Source organism: Tigriopus californicus, chromosome 3, assembly GCF_007210705.1.
Source record: "Tigriopus californicus strain San Diego chromosome 3, Tcal_SD_v2.1, whole genome shotgun sequence".
NCBI lineage: Eukaryota > Metazoa > Arthropoda > Copepoda > Harpacticoida > Harpacticidae > Tigriopus > Tigriopus californicus.
Genome location: NC_081442.1, coordinates 1,666,531 through 1,689,958, shown reverse-complemented (window position 1 = coordinate 1,689,958; position 23,428 = coordinate 1,666,531). Strand labels below are relative to the sequence as shown.

At 43.3% G+C, this 23,428-nt stretch overlaps 3 protein-coding genes across 4 annotated transcripts; 1 reads left to right on the top strand and 2 right to left on the bottom strand.

Annotated features, from left to right (window-relative positions):
- Positions 1-5,381: 5,381 nt before the first annotated feature.
- On the bottom strand, positions 5,382-12,280 carry LOC131878598 (cold shock domain-containing protein E1-like). Of its 2 annotated transcripts, none has more exons than XM_059224644.1 (7): positions 12,126-12,280; positions 9,319-11,858; positions 9,021-9,200; positions 7,273-8,965; positions 7,033-7,197; positions 6,783-6,951; positions 5,382-6,246 (listed from the first exon to the last, which is right to left on the bottom strand). In XM_059224644.1, the coding sequence occupies exons 2-7, from the start codon at positions 10,591-10,593 to the stop codon at positions 6,105-6,107; spliced, it is 3,624 nt and encodes a 1,207-aa protein (XP_059080627.1). In that variant the 5' UTR covers positions 10,594-11,858; positions 12,126-12,280; the 3' UTR covers positions 5,382-6,104. The 2 variants fall into 2 exon arrangements, with proteins under 2 accessions (XP_059080627.1, XP_059080628.1); XM_059224645.1 differs by having other exon boundaries at positions 9,024-9,200.
- Positions 12,281-14,346: 2,066 nt separating this feature from the next.
- Positions 14,347-19,080, top strand: LOC131878599 (anoctamin-1-like). The gene is made up of 13 exons (XM_059224646.1): positions 14,347-14,781; positions 15,471-15,758; positions 15,827-16,005; positions 16,077-16,242; positions 16,329-16,561; positions 16,622-16,779; positions 16,852-17,249; positions 17,317-17,503; positions 17,563-17,820; positions 17,932-18,052; positions 18,120-18,204; positions 18,277-18,522; positions 18,579-19,080. The coding sequence occupies exons 1-13, from the start codon at positions 14,674-14,676 to the stop codon at positions 18,912-18,914; spliced, it is 2,763 nt and encodes a 920-aa protein (XP_059080629.1). The 5' UTR covers positions 14,347-14,673; the 3' UTR covers positions 18,915-19,080.
- LOC131878613 (zinc metalloproteinase nas-4-like) lies at positions 18,980-23,036 on the bottom strand (the record flags this gene model as incomplete). The annotated part of the gene is given in 9 exon segments (XM_059224669.1): positions 18,980-19,131; positions 19,205-19,267; positions 19,677-19,709; positions 19,806-20,031; positions 20,605-20,965; positions 21,300-21,375; positions 21,447-21,641; positions 22,620-22,700; positions 22,771-23,036. Coding segments are annotated over 9 exon segments (1,125 nt in total). The 3' UTR covers positions 18,980-19,117.
- Between the last annotated feature and the right edge of the window lie 392 nt (positions 23,037-23,428).

Below are 23,428 nucleotides of genomic sequence, written 5' to 3'. Positions count from 1 at the left end.
TCTCAACGTGGATGCACTTGCTCCTATCAAGCATATTGTGCATGTCTTGGAATGGATATGTTATTTTGTTAAAACCAATAAAATATGTACTGACGTTGTTATATATATGAAATGTAAAGGGGATGTGCAGCATAATGTAGAGGTGTTCATAAGGAGTCTCCTATTTACATTCATGCTGGTTTTTTTTTGTTTGGGCTTTCACGGACTTTGTACTTCTACAAAAAAAACTGTATAATGCTGAGGTTATTCCTCCCTGAATAATCGAAAATGTGATAATACACATCTCGCAGACGTAAATTAGACAAGATGATTTTAACCTTGCTATCCCTGAATGCGTTCCAAATGGTGGGCCACATGTTCAAATTCCAAAGTTAAAGAAAAAAAATGTTTGCTAAGATGTGTTAGGTAGAAAAAAGTCTCGAGAGCAACTTCACTCTAAACTAAAAGGCCATGATTTACTTAGTCCAAGACCTTGGCAACGATAAGATTGATTACAACGACTGATTCGTGACTCTCCATTCCTTTAATGAATTGCTCTGTAGAGGATAATGCACCACTTCCAGTTTCAGTTGTCCTTACATGTTTAAATATGCATTGAAGTAAAAAAAATCAAAAGCTATTTCTGGCGCACAACATAGAGAGGTCACCATTTCATTTTAACATATGCCTTGAAATCAGCAATTTTCCGGGCCACCTCTCTGGAAGGATTTAAAGATGTTTTTTATCGTAAATTGTCCGAATAAAAGTCAAAATTTTTGATAAATTCGTTTTACTTCAGGTTGTGAATTTAGCCAACGCGATTTTTGAAAGGTTGATACAAAGTATAAAAACGTTTGAAAATGTTGTATTTTGACTGGTATTTCAAGTGTCCATCAAGTTTTACGGGTCAAAATTGATGAATATTCAAGTTCATATTTTGAATTGACCAGAAATCGTAATCTAGGACAAATTAAGTTAAGTTTTGATCTGATTGGTACGCGAATTATCTTACGTGAAAGAATGTAGGAAATTACAATCAAGTTCTGAGAAAAGGATAATACTCGCCATTAATTACGCATTAGAACCAACAAACACATTCCATGAGGAACATTATGAAAAAAATGATCTTGCAGGTAATCGAAAAAAGTAGGCCTGAGAGTGAACATTAATGTTCCTTTTTAGATTTTTAAAGGCAGGAAAGAGTGTAAATTGATGTTCAGAAGTATATTCTTTTGGTAAATTTTCCCATTTCTTGGCCTAAACAAGGCCAAAATTAACCTCCCTACTTCTTGGGACTTTCTTCAAGCCTTCTTTCTGAAGTGTATGCATGAAAGTAATGGCCATCTATTAAATAGGGGGTATGTATACATATAAGGGTATTCCTAGTTTCCCTCCTTGGGTCATCCAACTGTTTGTTTGTTTTACACTTGCTATTCCTTTTTATGACTAATTTCTTAGTCTTTACTACCCGAAGACCTACCTCTCTTTCTCTCAATATAGGATACTATGTTAGCGACTAACTCACGTATATCGATAAAAATAAGGACACATCAGTTTTTGGGCAAATCAGCTTAATTTATTTCTAGCACAGACATAGGAGTAGGTCAAGATGACGAAATTGATCAAAAGTTTTGCACTCCAAATCAAGACTTTCCTCATTCACACTGAAAACTTTCAAGCCAAACACAAACACAACTTTCTTAAAAAAAATGTCATTAATCATTGTTCTTCTTGTTCTTGTTGTGGTAATTGTAGTAGTAATTGTAGTAGTAGTAGTAGTAGTAGTAGTAGTAGTAGTAGTAGTAGAAATTGTGGTTGTTGTTTTTGTTCTTAGCAATAATATGTTTGTGTTGACCATAGTTTGACAAGTGAATTATTGACACAGTATTTTTGACTACTTTGGTTTTAAATGCTTTACATAGTTGGGAGGGAGGACAAAGGGAGCAAGGATTGGGTTTGGGGGATATGCTCAACAAGATTGACACCCCTCTTTCCTATTAGAATGCATTTGCTGTTGCTCTTGTAGTGTAAAGAAACAAAAACAAACGTGTCTTGAAAGCAAAGTTCTCTAGGGGAAATGTCTTTTTGGCGGGATAAAGGATGGTACAGTATGTCCCTCGAGTTGTTTGTCGAAATCATTAATTTCTTGCAGAAAAATGAACGCAGGAAGAATTGAGCATTTGTGGAATCTACTAACATTGTATGGCTGGAATTGTTGGTTTGACAAGGAATCATCTTGATATTTTTTCTCAATATTTCTACTGACTGTGGAAACAGTTCAAAATGGGAGCAAATCGAGAGAGACAAAGAGGTGTTTTTGAGTTCTTGTACAATTTCATAAACAAGAAACATTTATAACCAGACAAATGACAGAGTGCAATTCCAGGGAAGGAGTTTACTTCAAATTATTTCTTACTTTGTGTAAGTAATTTGCAACATTCGGAATTAAAGACATCAGTCATCATCCCAAAAAGCGACACGCATTCAAACCAAAACCACACAAAATTCATTCACGAGAAGAGAAAAAAAAGGATTATTTTAGGTGCCCAGAGAATTTTTCAACTTTTTTTGCAAGCCTCTTGTTTCAAGAGACTCTTTGTTGGTTTTTTTCGTGTTTCATTTTATGTTTCAGTTTCGAAAGAGTTGGGAATATTTTTGGGGTTGAGAGAAAGAGGAATTGTGGATTTTTTTTCATTGCTGAAAATTGACATATCGTTAACCTGAGGTTGACAAGCCAAACCAGTTTCGTCATCATGCAAAAATTACACTTAGATATTTAGTCCACCACTGTGACAGTGGAGTGATTATTCCAAAGACTTGTTTTCACAGTGATCCAAAACACAGTACAGGAGAGGTTCTTTTTCAAATCCTTTGAAGAGTTCTTTTTTTACGTTTGCTTTTTTTTTTTTAAATTAAAACTTGGATAACGGAAGAGTGTTTGTTGTATCTACATTCAAGTTTTGTTTCAAACAGCCTCAAAAATGTGTTATTTGTAGTCCAGGAAAAACATTCATCACCTTTGTAGTATAAGTACGGCTTGATAGGCACACATTTTCATTTGGTGGTGGTGATGGTGGTGATTGATATCTCAGCTTCTGTTTGGCTTGATGAAAAAAATGAATCGGCGAAATGGAGGAGGGGCGTGTTGTGTTTTCGAAGGGGAGGGCCGGGTGGGAGTTGTTATTATTAGTATTAGTTTTGGAAGAGACTGTAGAGGATTGATTGAAAGTCTTGTGTGATATCTTCAAAAATGACACAGACCAGTTCTGAATGATTTATGATTTGGCAAATTGACACGTTTACAATGTTGGACGAAACGAAAGTGACGTTGGCAAGTGGTTTGGTTTTCGTTTTTCTTTCTACTAGCGTTTTTTTCTTCACTAGCCACGGCTATTAATAATGATAATAATATCTAACTGCCGACAGTGAATTTGAATCATGCTCGAAAAAGGGAGAGAGAATGGTCCCTTGAGGCACAACCTCAAGGAGTTCTCTGTCCAAAAGTTGAGAAAAGCGAGGAAGCACGACGAAAGCAGACAAGATTACTAAAAGAGGGGAAAAAGCAATCGGAGCCAGTGTCAACTTACAAATCAGGAGCAGGGACGTAGGGGGTGGTAAAGGGGCAATGGTGCCCCCTTATGGTCGCTTCGCTTGAATCTACTTGTATTGGTAGTTGTGAGAGACACAATTATGATAATCGTAATGATAATAGTAATAATAATAATATTAATAATCATAATAATATAGGCATATCGTATCACAGAAATAAGCGGCTTGTAAGGCCTTTTGGTCACGTGATGTTCCATGTGTATGTGTGTTGTATGTGTAAGTGTTTGTATGGATGAAGGAATGGCTACAAATACAGAAAGAGCTTGAATCAGAGAGGGATCAATTTCGGATGAAAAGAGCTTGTTCTTGTTCTTGCCTTCGTTCTTTCTTAAGTGTCTTTGCATGAAAGTTATCTATTTCTCTGCTGTGTTTTCCATTTTACGAGTAATTGCTGGGAAATCTGAAGAGGACTAGATTCCGTTCGAAGATTGTAGTATTGTTGCTGTGGTGGTTGTTCATTTCAAGGACAACCAGAGTGCAGATTTTTGGGATGTTAGCATGTCGAGAACTATTCATCTACCAGTAATACGAGATGGTTCTTCGACGAATTGACAGCAAAAATTGCTAGTAGTAGTAGAAGTTAAAGTTTAACAACAAGGACATGGATGAGACCAAATTTTAGGATCACTTGCATCTTCAGGTTTCGATTTCTTACTTAATTGCATAAATTCATATTGATTGAGAACGAATGGGAAGCCAAAGGGAACAACGGATACACAAGAGTAACAATTTAAAAAAAAAGAGCTGAGTGTGGTAGAGAATGGAGCCTGTCTTGTGTGTGTTGTAAGTGGTTGGTGTTTTTGGAGCACCTTGTTGATTGGTTTCAGAAAGCTGACTCTTGTCGGTGGTCAGTGCCTTTGCAGGTGCTAATGTGGGGATAATGGATAATGTAGAAGTAGTCGTCGTCGTAGTAGTAATAGTAGTAGTAGCATGGTCAGTAATACTTGAAAAAGTTACTCTTTGATTGCAATGAATTTTGGCCCGGGGGAACGACGAAGACGGAAAAATTCCAATAAGACCCTTCAAGGACATCCAGGGTCTTGGATCTGTGCTCTCTGTGCCCCACCCTGGACACGCCCCACTCGTTCCATGCTAGTTTTGTCAACGAGGGTTCGCAATTTGAAGAGTGGCTCGAGACTTCAGGCAGGGCGAGATTCAACAGATTAGAATCCTAATTTTTTTACCTTAAAAAACAAGGGGACAGAGAGAGATCAAGGGGTGATTTTTTGGAATGGATAACGCCATTATGAAAGTAGATTTTGTTGTTGTTGTTCCAGAAGAGCCAATGAGATTGGGGAAAATGGGATTCATTGCATTGACAGGTGCGAATTTTGTCATTTTTCTTCTTCTTCGGATTGAATGATTTAGAAATCCCGGGTAAGTAGCAAAATTTGATTTGATGTGATATCTCATGGCAACGTGACGTGAAGAGAAAGGACAGAGAATGGGATAGGATCGTGATCCAGAGAGAATCACAGAAAACTTGAGATTTGAAGGAGGGATTGCTTGTTTCTTTCTTCAAGAAACCGAGAGACCAACGACATGTATAGACAAAGAAAAAAGACAGCGCGAGAAGAGGACCAGATCATTTCTCACGTAGCAATGGAAAGAATGACCTAAAGACAAAGATAAAGAGGGCAGGGGCGGGGGGTTAGATGGGGTTGTTCCTTGCGTCTCCTACTTTGTGTGAGTTCCAGATGCAATCACAGTCCATTTTAGGGAGCAATGTGGTTTATCGGGAGGGGGGCGTGACGTGCCGTGAACGACAATGACGACGAGAATAGTCAGGAGGATTGTTGGGTGGAGGCGTGTATGTCCTCTTGTAGGAAAAGCAACAACAGCTAAAGAGTTCGTATCACAATTGGTTTTGGCATATATAACGCATCATAGTTTGTGGTGAATGTCCATCATTTCGGTGAGAAATTGGGTGCAGCAGTTGTGGTACATGATTGAATATTTCTGGTCTTTCTTGTCTTTGTGTACTCGTTGGGAGGAGAAGGAGAAGGAGGAGGAGGAGGAGGAGGAGGAGGAGGAGAAGGAAAAGGAAGTGTAGGATGAGGACGAGGATGGGAGGCGAAAGGACACGTGGGTGTTCGGGCCGGAAATAATCTATCATCTGAATGGGGGTTCAATATCAGGATCGCCTCCGCCTCCTCCTCATTCTCTCCTTCTCTCCGCAAAATATTTCTCAAAGTATACCACTTTGTTTCTCCCTTGAAGAAATCGGTCATCCTCTTTGAATGAAATGGCCTGCCGGTGTGTGTTTCGTTTTCGAAGCTAAGGATGGGAGGGCATGTGTTCGTTTCTTGTCACAATACGAGATTGTCAAGGGGGTGTTGGGGAGAAGGTGACTGTCCTGGGTTGCTATGGTGATAAGAACATGGAAGCACCCAATGCAACGGGACTTCACCAGAGACGGAGAGAGCAGAAGACGCGTTCATGATATGCTTGTGGGAAGAGTTAAAAATGATGATGTTGATGACGATCCATCTGGGGGGGAAGAGGGACGACTGACCTCAGTTGGTGATGTTTCGGGGGGCTTTGAAGCCCATGCCATTTTCAGGGCCTTTGGGCTGGCGAATCACCATGATCTTCATGCCTCCGTGTAGAGTTAACGTCTTCAGTTTTGAGATCAAACGTTCCGGACGTTTGCAAGTGCTAAAGAAATAAGTATTGATTGAGCTTCATTTTCAGCTGTCACACACTTTTATGGCCACCTAACTTCCGCTATGGATACTTAGACTTTGTTTTTGAAAAGAGAATAAATTGACGGAGTTGAATGCCTAAGATGTTCGGTAATTGTTACATGCATGGTTCAAATAATATCATGATGCGCTTATTGTTTCTTTGAGAGCTATTGAAAGTGGTAACCTACTGATTGAAACACATTGATTGACAATAACTTCCATTGAAAGATGATTTACTACCACTTGGCATCGAACTCAAAGTAATTTGTTGCAAATTACTATTCTATAGAAAAGTTCGGCTTTCATTGCAAATACAGGATAAATAAGTCCTTACAACGTACAAATATAAAAGCTGATGAAATTAAAAAAAATGGACAAAGTATAAACCGACACATATAAAAATCTTCGTGCCACTCTTAATTCCTACTAGTTTAGCCAATTTCCGCCTACAGTGGTGAACGACTCTTTGCTTTTGGGTGGAGCTTGTTTCGAGTTTGGTTAGCTTACCTGATCTTGCGAACGGCCACAGCCGAGTGTTTGCCCGTGCGTTTATTGGATACCACGACAAACTCCACCTCGTCTCCTTGTTGAAGCATCTCATTGTTGTCGACCTCGCAGGTATGGAAGAACAGCTTCTTACCACCTTCGACCTCGTAGCTGAGGAATCCAAACGAGCCTAACCCCGAATCAACCCCAAAAAAGTACGTCAGTCTCTTCCTCCTGAGCATTAAGTACTCGCAAATCCAATCAAACATACCTTTCATGGCCTCGACAAAAGCGCGTTGCTTTTCTCGAGTGCACTTCACGTTCGACGCAAAGTGAGGATCCTTCAAGCAGGGTTGAAGCTGAACAGGATCGTTGACTTGGAGCAGATCCTTCTTGTTGGCCAAACTGGCAATCGAGAATTGGAAACGCTGAATGGCTACAAGGACAAAAGAGACATCAATGAGATCCATTAGGGACATTATGGATGAAGACTTAAACACGCATGACTTACTCTTGCCATCATCGGAGTACACGTGGATTTCGCCGCAGTATTCGTCTTGGTCTGGATTCACGGAGCGCAAGGGTCTGACCACGGATCCCTGAAGGACGGTCTCTTGGCTAATCAACGGAGATAGGGTGCCTTTGTCGACCACTTTGACGCATTCAGCCGAGAGCTTGCCGCCCTTCTCGCGATTGTAGACCAAGTAAGACACCTCCATTCCGACTTCCAGTTTCTCAGCCTTTCCTTCTACGTTGCTAAAGTGAAAGAAGACCTCCTTGTCGTGGCTGGACGTCTCCAGGAATCCGAACCCGTCCTTGAGAGCGGCGATGAACCCATAACACACCTCCATGGTCGGTTGTTGCGACTGAATCTGTTGTTGGGGCACTTCCTTTCGAATGATGGGCGTGGCCATCGGAGTCAAAGGGGTCAAGGGGCCCTTGTGTTTGGATTCGAGCACCTTGATCTCCGCGGCCATGGTGGCCTTGGTGGCCTTGAGCTGGATTATGTCAAACTGAACCGTGTCTCCCAAACGTGGCATTTGCCTGGGATTGCACCCATCCACGTGGAAGGGAACCTCCACTTTCATGCCATTGTGCTCGTACAGAATGGTGCCAGAGGGACGACTGGGTTCGTCACCGTTGGCCGGGGAGCCAGATCGGCTGGCAGGCTCGGAAGATATGACTCCATTTGCGCCAGATTCGAGCACCACGTGGAACTTGACCGACCCAGGAATCAAATGACGAATCCGCAGGGCCACTTTCTTGCCCGGAGCTTCATCGTCTTCGGCCACAGTGAAGGCCACTTCATCACCGACGGAGATGTTTCGCTGGACATCCAAGATTTCGCAGAACTTGAACGCCATCTGACCGTCGCGATCCGCACACTTGATCACACCCACTTTCTCCTTCTCCTTGAGGATCTCGATGGTGCCGTGTTCCCGACGCTCATCAGACACCTTGAAGGACTCTTCCAAGAGTTCGATCTTGGTGGCGCGCTTCAGTTTGTCGCGACGATCGATGGCGATCACGAACTTGACCCAATCGCCATGACGGAGGGTGAAGTCGCCCACCTGGTCCTTTTCCGCAAATTGGATCTCCTCTTCCGAACGATCCGGACCCCGATATTTGACGCGGCCGCTCAAAGCATCCTCGCTATGACCGCCAGACACAAATCCAGACTTGTCGCAGGGCTTCAACACCTGGCCTTTGAAGTATTCCGCTCCGACATCCTCGAATACGACCGTTCCTCTGGGTAGGATCTCAATGGCACTAGCCACTTCTTTCCCGTTACGGGTTTGGATAATGAACTCGACATCATCGCCCAACTTGGCCGCTGGAAAGCCGTCCTTCATGTCTTGAAGGTGGAACCGGATTTCGCGCACAACATCGGCACGCTCGATCAATCCGTGGTCTTCGGTGATGGAGTTCACCACCCCCTGGTACTTGACCGGGGAAGCAGGGTCCTCAAGACGAATGGTTCGAGCCACGAGATTGCCGCTCCGAGCCATTGTGGCCATTTGGAAGCTGACCTTGTCGTCAGAGGTCACGGTCACGTTGCCTTCGACGTCACTTCGCGTAAACGGAAGGAAAAAGCACTCGCCTCGATTCTCGTAGCTGATGCGGCCGTGTAACTCCTGTCCAGTCTCCGGATCTAGGGCGGCTTCGGTGGTCACCAGACCAATCACACGTTCCTCTCGCATTACCTAAGACAGAACCAAATTAAGGGTATGCCAAACGGGGTCGGTTGTCTCGGCTCACCACGTCTGGGGCAATTTTCGAGACAGAGCTCGCGATGGGCTTTCCAGTTCGCCGGTCGTAGGTCATTTCGAACTCTACCGGATCGCCAATCTTCAGATGTTCAATGTTCCCGTCGAATTGAGAGAAGTGGAAGAACAACCTGGCTTGGCGGTCGCAACATTGAATGAATCCGTAAGAGTGCTAAATATCAGGGTCAAAAATAACAAATATAAATCATGACGACAACAATGAACCGAATAATGTCAAAAATAGAAAAGAATGTCAATTTCATAAAAGGGAAAGCCCATGAGCATCTCACCAGAAGCTTCTCGATGATGCCAGTTTCTCTGATCCCAGGTCCACCCGTGATGTTCGTGCCACTTTGGCTGAACGAATTGTTCCCACTGTTCGAGGAGAACCCATTGTTCGAGGCCGACCCTCCGGCATTGAAGGTGCCAATCTCAAAGTTGGAAACTTGCGGGAAGTTGCCCATGTTCTGAGGGGACGAATTGGTAGGAGCGTCATTCCAAGTTCCGATCTTCATATCATTCATGGCTCCACCCATCCCTCCACCCATACCAGAAGAGCCGTTGGTCATCATGCTGCCAGATCCACCAAACATATCCAAACTGGGGCTGTGGCGACCCACGTAGTTTCCGCCAACCCCGCTTCCTCCGGATCGAGTTCCATTCATGAAATTGGATCCACCAACACTGCCATTGCTGCCGCCCATTTGGCCCAACATGCGGCTGCCCCCGCCCATCATGCTGCTTTGGCCGTTCATGAAGTCTCGGGACGAGGATGACGGAGCTGAGAGTTGGCGGTCGAAGCTGGAATTGCCGACGCCCATTCCCCCTGAGTTGCTCATCATGGCACTGCCATTAGAGGAGTGGCTGTTGGCACCCACACCTCCTCGAAATCCATCAAAGCCACCATTCGAGGACATAGAGCGATCAAAGCCATTCATAAGATGAGGTCTGTTCATGGGGGGCGGCTCGAACGTCTTATTCGGGCGGTCCGTAAAGCGATCGGTGTAGTTCTCAAAGCCATTGCTTCCACGGCCAGATCCGATCAAATCAGAGAAAGCATTGCCAACGTGATGGTTGCTCCCTCCGTTGTTGCCAAAGAGAGAGGAACCACTCACGCCACCGCCTCCTCCATTCATGGATCCGAATCCGTTGGAGAAGTTGGGTGAGGTTCGCGTTTCCATGCGACCCAACGAAGTGGTAAACCCATTCAAACCGCCACCGTTGGTCGGGCCATCGTAGCCATTGGAGCCCAATGAGTTGAACCGTCCGTTGCCAAAGGAGTTGGTCGAAGATCCCGGAGAGCCTCCACTGCCGCCGCCTCCTCCTCCTCCTCCTCCTCCATTGTTCCCGCGCATCATGAGGCCACCATTGTCTCGGCCCATCATGTTGTTGGATGCAGAGGGATTGTTGCCTGGAAAGTTTTGGAACATGCTTTGCGGGTTCTTGGTGATGGGCCGGGCACTTTGAGGGCGCCCCGAAAACCCGCTCGGTCCTCCGGCATGCCCATACCCGCCGTGCGATTGGGAAGAGTCCACGGAGGGTGGCAGGGGTGTCCACTGATTCATGGTGGTTCTCACGCAAGTGGGGATAAGAATTACTAGTATAGAAGAACAGCCACGGGTTGAATCTTGAGGATTGAAATTGCTAGTACACACAAAAAGGGAACCGGCACCAATCTAGGTCCGGTCGATTAGAATGCGTCGTGGTTTCTTGACTGAACTTTTGCTTCCTTGGGGTAGCTTGAGTTGTGGCTTTTGTTATTCTGATGCGTGATAGGTGGGGCCGGATATAAAGCCAGCCTGGTAGGAGTGGATCAAGTATTACTTATATCACAAGTTTCTTGGGGCAAAGTCGCCTTACCCGCCAAATTAAGGGAAAGCGAAATGGAGTCCCACTCGGGGGATTGGTTGAAGCGGGAAGAGTGGCTGGTTAAGCGAGGCTGGGGATTATGCTCATTATTGGATCAGGAATGTGAGACGAGACCGGTGAATTCGATTCGATTCAAAGGGTAAGAAGGACAACTGACAAAAAGCACTTCCTTCCGATGGGCGTGGGCCGAATTTCAGGCCACAACCCCGCAGGGAGGAAGTTGGGGATCAATCGAAGATCACGATGAAATGGGGCGGTCCGTAGGAGCGGCAGAGGCGGAGCAAAGGTGAACACATGGACGTGCCGCATCAAAAGTAGGGAGGGGGTGATTTAAAACAGCGTTTCTTTCATTGACTGATGGAGGTTCCGTGGCGGTTATAGTGATTCTTTACTATACGACAAAAGCAGTTCATGGAGCGCCACACCCGCAGTCACGTGGGCGTGGTACCGATTCAAGCTGGTCGATGGATTCGAGGGTTCAGTGAGAGCCCGAATTCAAAGCCAAAAAAGTGGGCCAATCCGGAATCGAGCCCGATCCACTTGGATGGAAGGGACACCCAAAAGTGGGACAGTCCCCCGCAGGAATCAGGCACTAGCACGTGCTTTTCCGGCTTGTCCGGGGTTACAAGCAGCTGGCCGATCGTTTGTCGTCTTCAGGTTTAGCCGATTATTATTCAGTTCTTTTCGTTCTTCTTCTTCTTCTTCTTCTGCCAGTTCTTCTTCGAGTTCTGGTGTTAATTGTTCTTTTGGTTGCAGTTATGGTTCTGGTAGTTAGATCTTGCCGTAGTAGTAGAAGTAGTAGCAGTAATTGTCGTGGTGTTGATTGCAGCGGTCAATGGGTGTGACAAGGTGAGAATGCTCCTATGTATGTATGCATGTAAGTCTGTCGAGGATGATACTGATGATGATGATGATGATGATTGTGGTCCAACAAGTTTGAAGGAGTCGAGTCAGACAGAAACTGAAAGCAGTCCAAAAACTCATGAATCCATGGCATCATTTGATCCTATCCCCTAATCCATGATATTCCCTGCCAAGCTTGTCAAGCCAATAGAACGTCGGCGGTGGCCCCCAACCACCCCCTACAGATCAATTTTTACCCCTCCCAGTCCTGACATCAAGTCGATTCACAGGTTAAAATCGGGCGGGCCCAGGTCCGGTCCAGCTTCAAGAACCGTGTCACGGGTATGGAACCGCGATGGGCGGCTCCCAATCCGGATGGTCTTACCTTTCTCAACGACGTTGCGCACGACCTCCCGCCATCTTGGCCCAGCTTGAAGAAGCTTTTTCAGTGTTCGATGCTGAACCAGGCTTGCCGAACCAGAGTCACGCGGGTCAGGGTATTTGGTCAGCTTCCACTCGGGCGAGTGGTGCCCATTATGTTTTACGTTTGGCCTGAAGGGGTAAAACCATAGGGAGCGGACCAAAATTATTCCGGACTGTATATTGAGGGTAAGATTCGATTTGATCATTAGTCAGCGGTGAAATCCACGCATGGGTCTGAAATATGAACGAATATGAATAGTAAAGCGCCCTCCCCTATATTTATCTTACCTAAATCGTTCAAAGGGCTTGTGATACGGAATATTAGAACTGAACACACTTGAATTGCGATGTTTTCACAGATTTGACAGAATTTGTGCACATTAGATAATATAAGAACTATTAGATGTAAAAAGTGTTCTTTATTTCTGTTGCCAAATTTAGTTCACAACCAGGTTTTTTCTCTCATTGGCAGTTTGTTTCTATTCATGCCTCACACCTTAAGGATCAACGTAAATGACCAACACTTTCAGCTTTTTATGTAAGTACTAGCTTAGCCATTATGAATCATCTTAATCAAAGCTCATGGTAAAGAAAAGCTACTTCAACCAAGCCCCCTGAGGCTCCCTTGTGGTGCTCATTTTGAACCAAAGCATTTCAGTAAGCCATTTACACACCAAAAAAAGTATTGTTCATCTCCAACCCCCATGGCACACAAGATGCGGCTGTGGTGAAATCATAAAACTCTCAGCGTGTCGTTTCTCCCAAGAACTCTATTTTCAATCAACGGTGTTTTCGCCGTTTCTCCATTTAACAGACATACTTATTCAACGAAAAATAAATACACAAAAGAAAATCAAATGATTGACTTTTTTCGTATACCTCATATCTACATGGAAAGAATCCAATCTGTCGTCAATCATTTCGAACTTCTAACCCAAATACTGATCTACAGAAGTAGTCGCAACAATTGGAGATTTACAGTGGAATTCGGTCGAATTTCATGGCTAAGCCTGATACTGTCCCATCCAATCTAGAGGGAGTCTCCTGCCAAACCGCCTAGTCTCGGTCTGGCAGGGTCAAGTCGGGCATCTAGCCTATTATATCCAATCAGAGACCAGGGGCATCCCCACCTTGCCAATCATGTGCTCGCCTGAGAGCCAATCCCGTGGCTTACCGACTAGGCCGGGCTCGTCCTCGAACTAGCGCCCCCCCTCCAAGTGGGCTTGGGGTTTGGAACTAGGCAGATGTCAAGCCATCCAAAGTAGCCCAAGGAAAGTACAAGGGGAAGCGCTGGGGGATTTCAAGCACGCACTCAGGGATAAGGTGCAACGCAACATGTGAATCCAGATGCCACACGTACATATTTGTTGGCCGGTCTGGCAACGACGGCGAGGGCGTCTCACAGGGAAAGGGGATTGCGGGGGGGGGGGGGGGGGGGACCTGTAGAGTGAATACTGAAAGAGGGCGAGTGGCAAGGACAAGTATTTGGAATATACTATATGTACGGAGGAAGATGTGATGGGGTAAAATAATGGGTGAAAAGTTATGCTCAATGGTGGTATGGAATGGTTTCCCCAGCTGGGCCAAAATAATGCATTTTGCAATTGCATTTTTCACAATAGAATATTCCATTTTTATTTATAAATTCTTGATTAACGAAACATAATTTTTCACTTGAGAAAGTAGTATGAATGCCAATATTGAATGTTTGCATTTGACTTACAGACTGGAATATAGGACGGAAAGTCAGCAGCTGACGGATGAGTGCGAGGAACCGGCAAATTGAAATTAAGGGATAGTCATGAACATAATCAAGCTTCACTTATCTTTGAGAAATCATGAAAATTTCTCCCTCGTTTTGATTGGGTGACGATAAAATACCTTGTCTGAATTGATCTCGTTCTACTTGCGGTTAAGTTGAATTCTTTGAAAGGGTCAAGTTTAGTGACCAGATATTTCCGAAATAAATCATCAGGAACAGGCCTGGCCATGGAGCAGTGATCTAAATTCGACCCAACGCTCAACATCTGAAAGGTGCCTGCCCAAGAGGCGAATGATCATAATTTGTCCAAGTGTTCACGACAATGACCGTACATGATGATCTGGTCACTAATCGGTCGAGTTCTGGCTTTGAAGGTATTTCTCTGTTTTGAGCAGGCATGACACTCTCTTTTTCTTTCTCTATCTTCGGTGATAGGACTTCGACGACCTTTACTACGTCCCAGGCAGACAAAGTTGAATAGTGTCCTGGAACGGACACATGGATGAAAGAGCAATTTGCTGTTGACTCATTGAATCATTAAAAAACAATAGCTTCAAATGAGTGCTACTTCAGATTGAATCAATGATGGCAATATATTCTTGACCAACCCATAGATGGTTAGATTTGGGAGCCATCATCCTCTGAAAGCCGTCCTGTTGTTCAGTGTTATGTGATTGAGAGTGCAATGCGAGACTGACTCATACTCAGGAGAACATTGATCTAAACATAAGGTGTGTTCCACATCAAAATGGCCAAATCTCCGAGTTTGGCCTCTCAAGAGACGGTGGAGACCACTACGGAATTCGGGAAAGATAAAAAGCCCGATGAAGAAATCGAAATGGAGATCAGAGACATGGTAAGGGACACACAAAATCGTCCTGATTGGAAACAAAGGAGTGGGTTCCCTCACGAAGTCCTTCCTTGATGCAACTGTCCAAGGATTATGTTGTTATCTATGGATCGAATAAAAAAGATTCCTTGTCAGGGAGAAATTAATGGTTGGAAAACAAAAATATCTGAACTTTTTGGATTTCGTAAAAACTAGTAACAGGGTCTTCAAGCTACAGTTTTGGAGCGAAGTCCACAAAAATGGCAATGGCTTTGAAAAAATGGACGAGGAAATTTCACGCTTTTTATTTACTCCGTCAGTTTTTACCTCTTTCCTTGTATTGCATGTTTATTTCAAGTATATCAAATATGAAAATAATACCTATATTGTTTTACATTTTTCACTCGCTATTCATAATCTATTTACACTTTTTACGCTCTGTATATTTTTTGCATTCTAATACTATATTTTCGTTTTAGTATTACTTTTTTATTGACTTATTTTGCTACTATGGCCCTTAAACCGCTCTTACTTCGGTCTCATTGTTGGCGTTCAATTGATATTTCTCACACAATGAAGGAAAATAGTTCATGCTACATCTCGATATTAATTCTTCTTTATCGTCCTCGACAACAAATTCAAAATACAAAGATCAATTCGTGCTTCGGGATGGAAACAAAAAGCAAATAATAAAACAACCTCTTTGGATTCGTCAGGTTTCTCAAGATGAGAAAGGCAAGACTAATGGAAATTCCACCCGTCCCCTTTTCACTCCGGACAAAATGAACTTCATCTTGGTTTGGAACAGCAAAACGGAGGTGGGAAAATCAAGCGAATCCTTTGAGCGACGCCGTGTGTTCGAAAGCAATTTGGAGAAGGAGGGACTTCTCCTCGAATACGAAGAACCTGAGGCCAATGGTCTAAATTTTGTCAAGGTTTTCGCTCCTCAGAACGTGCTGAAACGTTATGCCGAGATCCTCAAATTGCGATTGCCAATGAGAAAGGTGAGATATGTTTTTTAAGTAAAATGGTTTAGAAATTCCGGATTATTCGGAATGTTTCCGGGTTTTAGTTTGAACACATCTCCGAAATCCGGGTGGATGAGGTCAAGATCCCAATTTTTTCGGATGTGGTGAGCGGTCTGCAATCGGGTTTGCATAAATTTGCCGAGCCCTTTAAATACGACGAGAACAAGTTCAAGACTCGAGTCAATGAGCTCACCGCCACTTTCTCACGAGATAAGGAATATTTGTGAGTGAAGTCGCCAAATGCACGAACAAAAACTAAGATCTCATTCACCAATAAGCGCGTTTTCGTGTTAGGTTCGATGTTGACGCAGATTTCTTTACGCCAAGTATGCGATCCAGAATCATCGAGTTCATCTTGAAACGCAAACGCCTCACTGAAGATGTGGATGATGAATTCGCCTTTGGGATCGATAAATGTTTGGCCGATGGGATCTACATTGCGGCCTACCCTCTTCACGATGTGAGCCTTTTGGTTTTAATTGAGAGAAAATATTTTTTACGAAGCTTGAACATGGAAGAACTGAGCCTCAATTCGTTTGTTTGTAGGGGTCCTTAAAACGCGAGGAGGGAATGAGGTACAAGCTGTTTTCAGAGTGGGCCTCGTTCTCTAAAATCTTCAAGCTTCAGCCACTGGATGCTGTGCGAGACTACTTTGGAGTCAAGATTGCTCTCTACTTTGCTTGGTTGGGTTTCTACACCACTTTGCTCATCCCTCCTGCCATAATGGGACTGTTGGTGTTCCTCTATGGGGTGGCTTCTATGGGAAGAGATATCCCGAGGTAAGATGAATGCTGCAGAATTGAAGGAAAAGCATGGTCATTGTTCAAGAAACCTTTCAGCCAAGACATATGCACAATGTCCGATATCAGGATATGTCCCGCTTGTGATCATTTCTGTGATTACTGGAGTTTAGATGAAACATGTCTACACTCCAAGATCATGTACCTTTTTGACAACGAGACCACCGTGTTCTTCGCCATCTTTATGTCCTTTTGGGGTAACTAGGGCATTGAATTGTGACGTTAAATCTCGACTTGTTTAAAGAGCATTTTATGCCAACTCGTCATAGCTGCCCTATTTCTGGAATTTTGGAAGCGGTACTCAAGTGAAATCGCTCACCGGTGGGACGTGACTGGTTACCGCCCCGAGGAGGAACACCCCCGGCCAGAGTACCTCGCCCAATTGCGCAATGTCAAGGAGCGCACCGTGAACTTCGTCACCCAAACCACAGAACCACGTGTCCCGTTTTGGAAGATGAGGTTCCCGGGTATTGTCCTTTCCGTGTCCACGGTGCTACTCATGGTTCTAATGGGCCTGGTGGCCGTGATTGGCGTCATTGTCTACAGAATGTCTATGGGAGCGGCTTTGAATGCGTTCCACGAGGAAACTATTAAAGGCCATGCAAGCTTGTTCATCTCTGTGACCGGTGCAACAATTAATCTGATTTGCATCCTGATTTTCAACCAGGTAGATAACGAGAGCTCATATTGGACACCTATCAAGTTGGATTCTACAAAGGTTTCTTTACTTTCAGATTTATGGCTATGTGGCTGTGTGGCTCACTGACCTCGAATTGAATCGCACTCAAACCGAGTTTGACGACTCGCTCTCACTCAAAATATATTTGTTGCAATTTGTCAACTACTACGCCTCCATTTTCTACATTGCTTTCTTCAAGGGCAAATTTGTGGGTTACCCAGGAGGATATAACAGATTTTTAGGTTGCTTGGACACTTTTGAAGTGCCAAGATCAAAAATTCTAAATGATTTCTAATTCTAGGTCATAGACAAGAAGAATGTAGTCCAGGTGGATGCTTCATGGAGCTGTGTCTCCAAATGGCGATCATCTTTGTTGGCAAGCAATTCTTACTCTCTGTGGTGGAATATCATTTGCCTAGAATTTGGAAAATCTTCAATACGATCAAGGTCATATCTGGTCTTCAAAAAGAAGACCAAACACGATATCCTCAGTGGGTTCAAGACTTCCGATTAGTTGAGTTTGGACAGCAAGGCCTCTTCTATGAATATCTGGAAATGGGTAAATACTGACGGCTTCAACCGCCATTTTGTTTCCACAGTGTCAGCTGTTTGGAGCCCCCTGTGTCGGAACAATTGTCTTGTGCTCTCTGAACCTCTGATTTGTTTTCAGTGATCCAATATGGGTTCATCACCATTTTCGTTTCGGCCTTTCCTTTGGCTCCTCTATTTGCCCTCGTGAACAATGTTTTTGAGCTGCGACTGGATGCCAAAAAGCTTCTAGTTCATCATCGGTAAGTTAAGCACATTCTTGGAGCCTCGTTTCACTTAACCTTTCATTTCGTTTCTTCCCTACACTAGTCGTCCTGTGGCACAACGAGTCAAAGACATTGGAATCTGGTTACAAATCATGGAGAGCCTCGGCAAAATATCCGTAGTTACGAATGTAAGCTTTGTTACAATTTCATGCATACCCTCCATCCATGTGGATTGGCTTACAAACGTGTTTTTCCATCAGGGTTTCATAATTGCTTTCACTTCGGAATTCATTCCCAAGATGGCCTATCGCATTGGATATAGTCCCGATGGTACCTTGCACGGGTACACCAACTTCACATTGTCCGTTTTTGACCCGGAAGACTTTGAATTTAGGAGTAATCCTGCCCTGGCCCGGAACGACTCCATGACACATACCCCGGAGTTCTGTCGCTATACGGATTTCCGTTATCCACCTGGACATAGCAAAGAATACAGGATCAACGAGGTATTCTCTCTCCATATACCAAAGATGGCAATGGTTAAACCAGACTTCATTTGCAGATATATTGGCACATTTTGGCCGCCCGATTGGCGTTTGTGGTGGTGTTTCAGAACTTCGTGGCTTTATCGTTAATGGCCATCAAATGGGTAGTACCCAACATGTCTACGGAGTTGAAAGAGCGTATTCGAAGAGAGGCTTATCTCACCAACGAAATCATCATCCGAACTGAGCTTCTTAAGGCCAAAGGCGAATTAGATCTGAATATGGAGTATGAGGATGGCAATGAGGAGCAAAGTCCTGAAGAATCCATTAGATCCAATGGTCGCCTTTTGCGACGTCGAAGCACAAGGAGGCATGAAACTGGAGATGTGACTGACGGCCAAATTGTGGTATAAGATTTGGATTACATCGACAGGAGGCTTTTGAAAAGGAAAATAGGACTACACTCAAGCGCAAAATATCTCAATCATTGGTGTTTATTAGTGAGCCAAATATAACTCAAATTTATGCGACCGCAAATGTGTGATATCCGTCAAAATAAAGTGATCGTCTACGCACAAATCACACGTTTGAGTTGAAAGTTGGTTGCAAATGTCTTCTAGTAGTAGTCGTCTAGAAAAAAAGAACAAGATTAAGATCCAAACAACTATGCACTAGGTTTTAATTTCAAATCCATTACTCATACCACTAGATCCAACCGACACATATTCTTCCCCAGTTCCGGCTTGGGAAGACGCACCATAGTCACCTACAATTATTGAAGGTTTTGAGTGCTTTTGCATTCAGGCCTGACAGTGGGCTACGACAATTGAATAGCTAACTGAACTAGATGTTCAGAATCTTGTCACCCGATCGGGGAGAAGAATCCGGCGACCCTTATAACCGGTTTGGAGAGCGTCTATACACTTCAATTACTCATTCGGAGTCTTCTAGTGGTTGTTGTTTGAGGTGTCTTTTTTCACTAATAGACTTATGTTTTGAAACAAATAAAAGACTGAGAAAGAATAAAGTGAACGGTTGCAAACCCAAGTCTATTCAAGCCGGTTGAAGCAGAACACTAGATGCCATATTGAAGCAATTCAATGTTATCAGTTATTGTTTTCTTAGTCACAGTGTTGATTGACAGGATGCTAAATTTCCGTTACATTTAAGCCTACCTTCAAAAGAGGTGTAGTCTCCGGTGTCATAACCTATAAATGTAAAACGCTTGATCGGTAATTAGGTTGTCCTCACTAAACATCAAAATCTTGTAATATTTGGCCGTTTTTTCGAGCAAATTGTATTACCGCTTTGAACTTGATCTGGATCGATGACCGATCCCAAAAGTCCTAGGATCGAAGCAATTGACTCTGTCGAACTGCTTGGACTGGTTGGGTTTATAGGTTTGATTGTTGGAATCTCGGTGGTTGGCTCGGAAGTCTCTGAACACCCGTACATGCGCTTGAGTTTCAAGATATCGAGCTTGGTCATTTTGTCGCCTCTACCCAACCTAGAAGTCGGAACGCCAGGGATCTGAAACAATGCCATCAAAGGACTAAATAACTTTCAGAATGGCTAGAAATTCCATGTTGATTCAATAACCATTACAATTGCAGAGGCTTGTAATTACTTTCGAAATGATTTTGATTGCCATTACAATAAAGTTACTTTCAAATTTCATTAATTAAACTATTCAGAAATGATTAATAAATAATAATAGTAATAACTAAGAAAACATCACATTATCACCAAACGCAATATTTTGAAGAATAGACCAATCCTAATCGAAAGGCAGTGTACGGCTGAGAACCAATAATTTACTGCTCAGCTTTGCAAGGAAATTCGATCTTTTCTATCCTTGGAGATCCTCTCTCAAGTCTACATGATCTAGTACATAAGCCAGCATTCCCATCAAAACAGAGGGGCCCTCTCCTCTACACATTGGTTAATTTTCACTACGATTTACAGAAGAGCAAGAGCTCAGCCCAATTGAGTGATACATTAGACCATGACCAGCAAGCAATAGGTGACTGAGCTCTGAGCTGCTTCCCTTGATCTTCTATTTAAAGAAAAACAAAACTCTTTCACAATTAGCCACATCCTCACCTTCGATATGATAGTGTCTTTTCCGTTTCTTGAAAACGCTTTGGAAGAGTAGTGCATGATACTCAGGCCATCGTAGGGCACGTTGAAAGTCAAGTCATTGACTCTCAAATTGAAGTTATTCCGATTACTCGGGCTAATATTTTCGGTGACAATGGTCACATATTGATCGCGATCTGGACGCGATTGCTCATGATAGAAACCAAAAGCGTGAATAAACTCGTGTAGGATGGTGTCGTCGGTGAAGCACCCGCCACTGATACTCAAAGTCTGAGAGCTGCCTTGCCGACCAACGGAGGAATATCCGCAACCACCTCGACCATGATGAACTTTCACATAGGCACTCTCAGACTGGAAAGCCTCTCTGCAACGGATCAAGGTTCGTAATCATCTTATCTCAGGTATGGCACAATCTAGGTGAGATTTCAGGGTCAACATCCTGCGATCCAAATGAACATCATTCTTAGCATGCTGTTGCAGTTAATAAAGCTTATTACATGGCTTGAAAGCACCAAAATGATCGAACACACCTATTGTCATCATAATGCACGATGACGCTTCAAGCAAATGTTGTGAGCAGATATTGAGTTAAACGTACATGATTATCTTTGATCATTTTTTATTATATTCTAGAAGCCAACAAAGCAGCAATTAGCGTAAATGAATCCCTTTAAACCTGACAGCTTGAGGTGAATTACCTGATCTTTAAACACCCAGCCATGATTTTGTTAAACCTCCCGATCGAGCCAACGACGTCCCTTCGTTCAGAACTAGCTGGAAGTAAGAGATCGCTGATCACAAAACCTCTTCGTGTGAATGAATCTTCATGATCTATCAATGAGTACTTAAGGTCCCGTCCATTCTATAGGGAATGATTCCACCAGGCCAGCGATATTTATCACCTCTGATTCCGCTACGAAGATCCTCTCCCAGGAAGTCGGCCTTGTATTGTTCGGGAGAGAGGATCATGTCTCCGACGATGTAGTTGCCATCCTCGTCTCTGGGGATATCTGATTCTTGTTGAGCCGGATTGGCTCCCGCTGAGAACAAATGTCATCTTTTAAAATCTATTTAGCAATGTGTACCGTAGAGAATGGAAAAATTGTGAATATTTGGGGCTTTTCGTGGAATTTGCTCTTTGTTAGGCTTAGAGTTTTATCTTGGAAATACTGGAGAAAAGAGAGCAATGACAAATCGCTGGCTTCTTTAGATGTGGGCTGCGAACGGAAGCAAAAATTATTTATCTCTGTTCACCGTTCACTTTATTGCAAGTAAGCAGTTCGCACGTCCAAAAGATCTTGTTAAGCAGGTGATTTTGGCAAAGTTTGAGCTCAAAATTATGCCTAGGGAACACGGGGAGATGTTTGCAAAGTTATTTAGTAAGCACCACATAAAATTCGAATTTTCGGCCTGCTCTTGTTCAACTACAAAAGCTTTTGAAAGTATAACTTTGAAACGAAGCACTTTACAAATAAGGGATATAAAAATGACCCGCCTTTAATTGCAAGGGTCTACATTTTATATTTTATTACTTTAATTCGAAAGGTGGCTCAGGGCAGGCCGATTTGGGGGAAGCTTGCTCACAGATGTGGATGAATGCACCCTCAAATCCAAGATGAACGTGAACGGAAAGGACAAACCAAATTGGCAATCCCCAAATCCCAATAAATCGACATGTTTATTACCGCAAGGTCTTACTGAACACACGAACTAGTTAACCACATTCTACATCTATGAAATTGCTTTATTTAACAGAGATGTGCACCCACTTTTGCCTCACTATGTCCTTACTATGTAAATTCTTCGATGGGAGTCTACTAGAGTCTTCTGCAAGGAATGCAAAGAAACTATTTGGTGTTTGATTTATATACATATATTTGAGCAACTTGGTTCCTAAATTAACGTCAAGTCGATCTTTTTTTTACAAACGTGTTCATTACATGAATTCTTGATGAAACCACACACCAAATCTAACTTTGAATGTCCGCTTTCATAAAAAGTAATCTAAATCCACTCACCACTGCCATATGCATAATCATCCAGATTATCGCCTCCACTGCTGTCAGGGTAGTAATCCAAATCACTGTATGTTTGAGGTACTGCTCCAAATTAACAGAATACGTCAAGAGTAAAAATGCGACTTCAGTCTTGAGTGAATCACTAACTTACCTGGCATTGGATTGCCATTGATTTCCATCCCAAGGGCGACGAAAAGAGTTAACGTTATTGGAATTAGAAACGCCATTTTGGCACGGAATCAAACAGTAACTGAGTCTCCATTATCGAGATCTATAACTATATATCCTGGTTTGTGCTTCAATCAGGTTTGAGCCTTCGAAAAAATGTCGCTCCAAATGTGTGGGTTGTGAGGCGAGCAAAATGCCACGTAAAGCCCCTAACCATTTTTGCGTTTGACCGGCTTTAATAATCTTTGAGGGTATCCCAAATCCTTTTCATTTGTTTTTGGAAGGCTTATGCATTTCTCTTGCACATTTCCTGACATTTATGGATTAGAAGTATGGTTTTAAAACAAAGCGTTTCCTCGTAGTGCCTTACCCACTCACGTTTGTCTATGAAAAAGATAAATGGGGCACATGCTCCTGCTCACTCCACAACATGTTCTGAAAAAACACAGCTTAAGCAATTTCGCATGTCCAAGAAGAGATGGGGGCAATGATTGAAGGAAAACTAAGTGGTAAACGTTGCTTTTTACTTTAGTTTGCGTGCGACTTCGTGTGTCTTGATCATGAAAGCAAAGGTTTCCACATTGGATCTCTTCTAGTTTCGCGGAATTCATTTATCGAGGCCAAATTCCCAGTTCGTCTTT

What these genes read in the sequence shown, in the direction of transcription:
- LOC131878598 (XM_059224644.1), bottom strand. Translation starts at nt 10,593, where the DNA reads ATGAATCAGTGGACACCCCTGCCACCCTCCGTGGACTCTTCCCAATCG. An exon ending in CGAAAATTGCCCCAGACGTG is followed by an intron (nt 8,966 to 9,020) that starts GTGAGCCGAGAC and finishes GTTCTGTCTTAG; the next exon opens with GTAATGCGAGAGGAACGTGT. An exon ending in TTTTGTCGAGGCCATGAAAG is followed by an intron (nt 6,952 to 7,032) that starts GTATGTTTGATT and finishes ATTCGGGGTTAG; the next exon opens with GCTCGTTTGGATTCCTCAGC.
- LOC131878599 (XM_059224646.1), top strand. Translation starts at nt 14,674, where the DNA reads ATGGCCAAATCTCCGAGTTTGGCCTCTCAAGAGACGGTGGAGACCACT. An exon ending in CTATGAATATCTGGAAATGG is followed by an intron (nt 17,821 to 17,931) that starts GTAAATACTGAC and finishes ATTTGTTTTCAG; the next exon opens with TGATCCAATATGGGTTCATC. An exon ending in AAATATCCGTAGTTACGAAT is followed by an intron (nt 18,205 to 18,276) that starts GTAAGCTTTGTT and finishes TTTTTCCATCAG; the next exon opens with GGTTTCATAATTGCTTTCAC.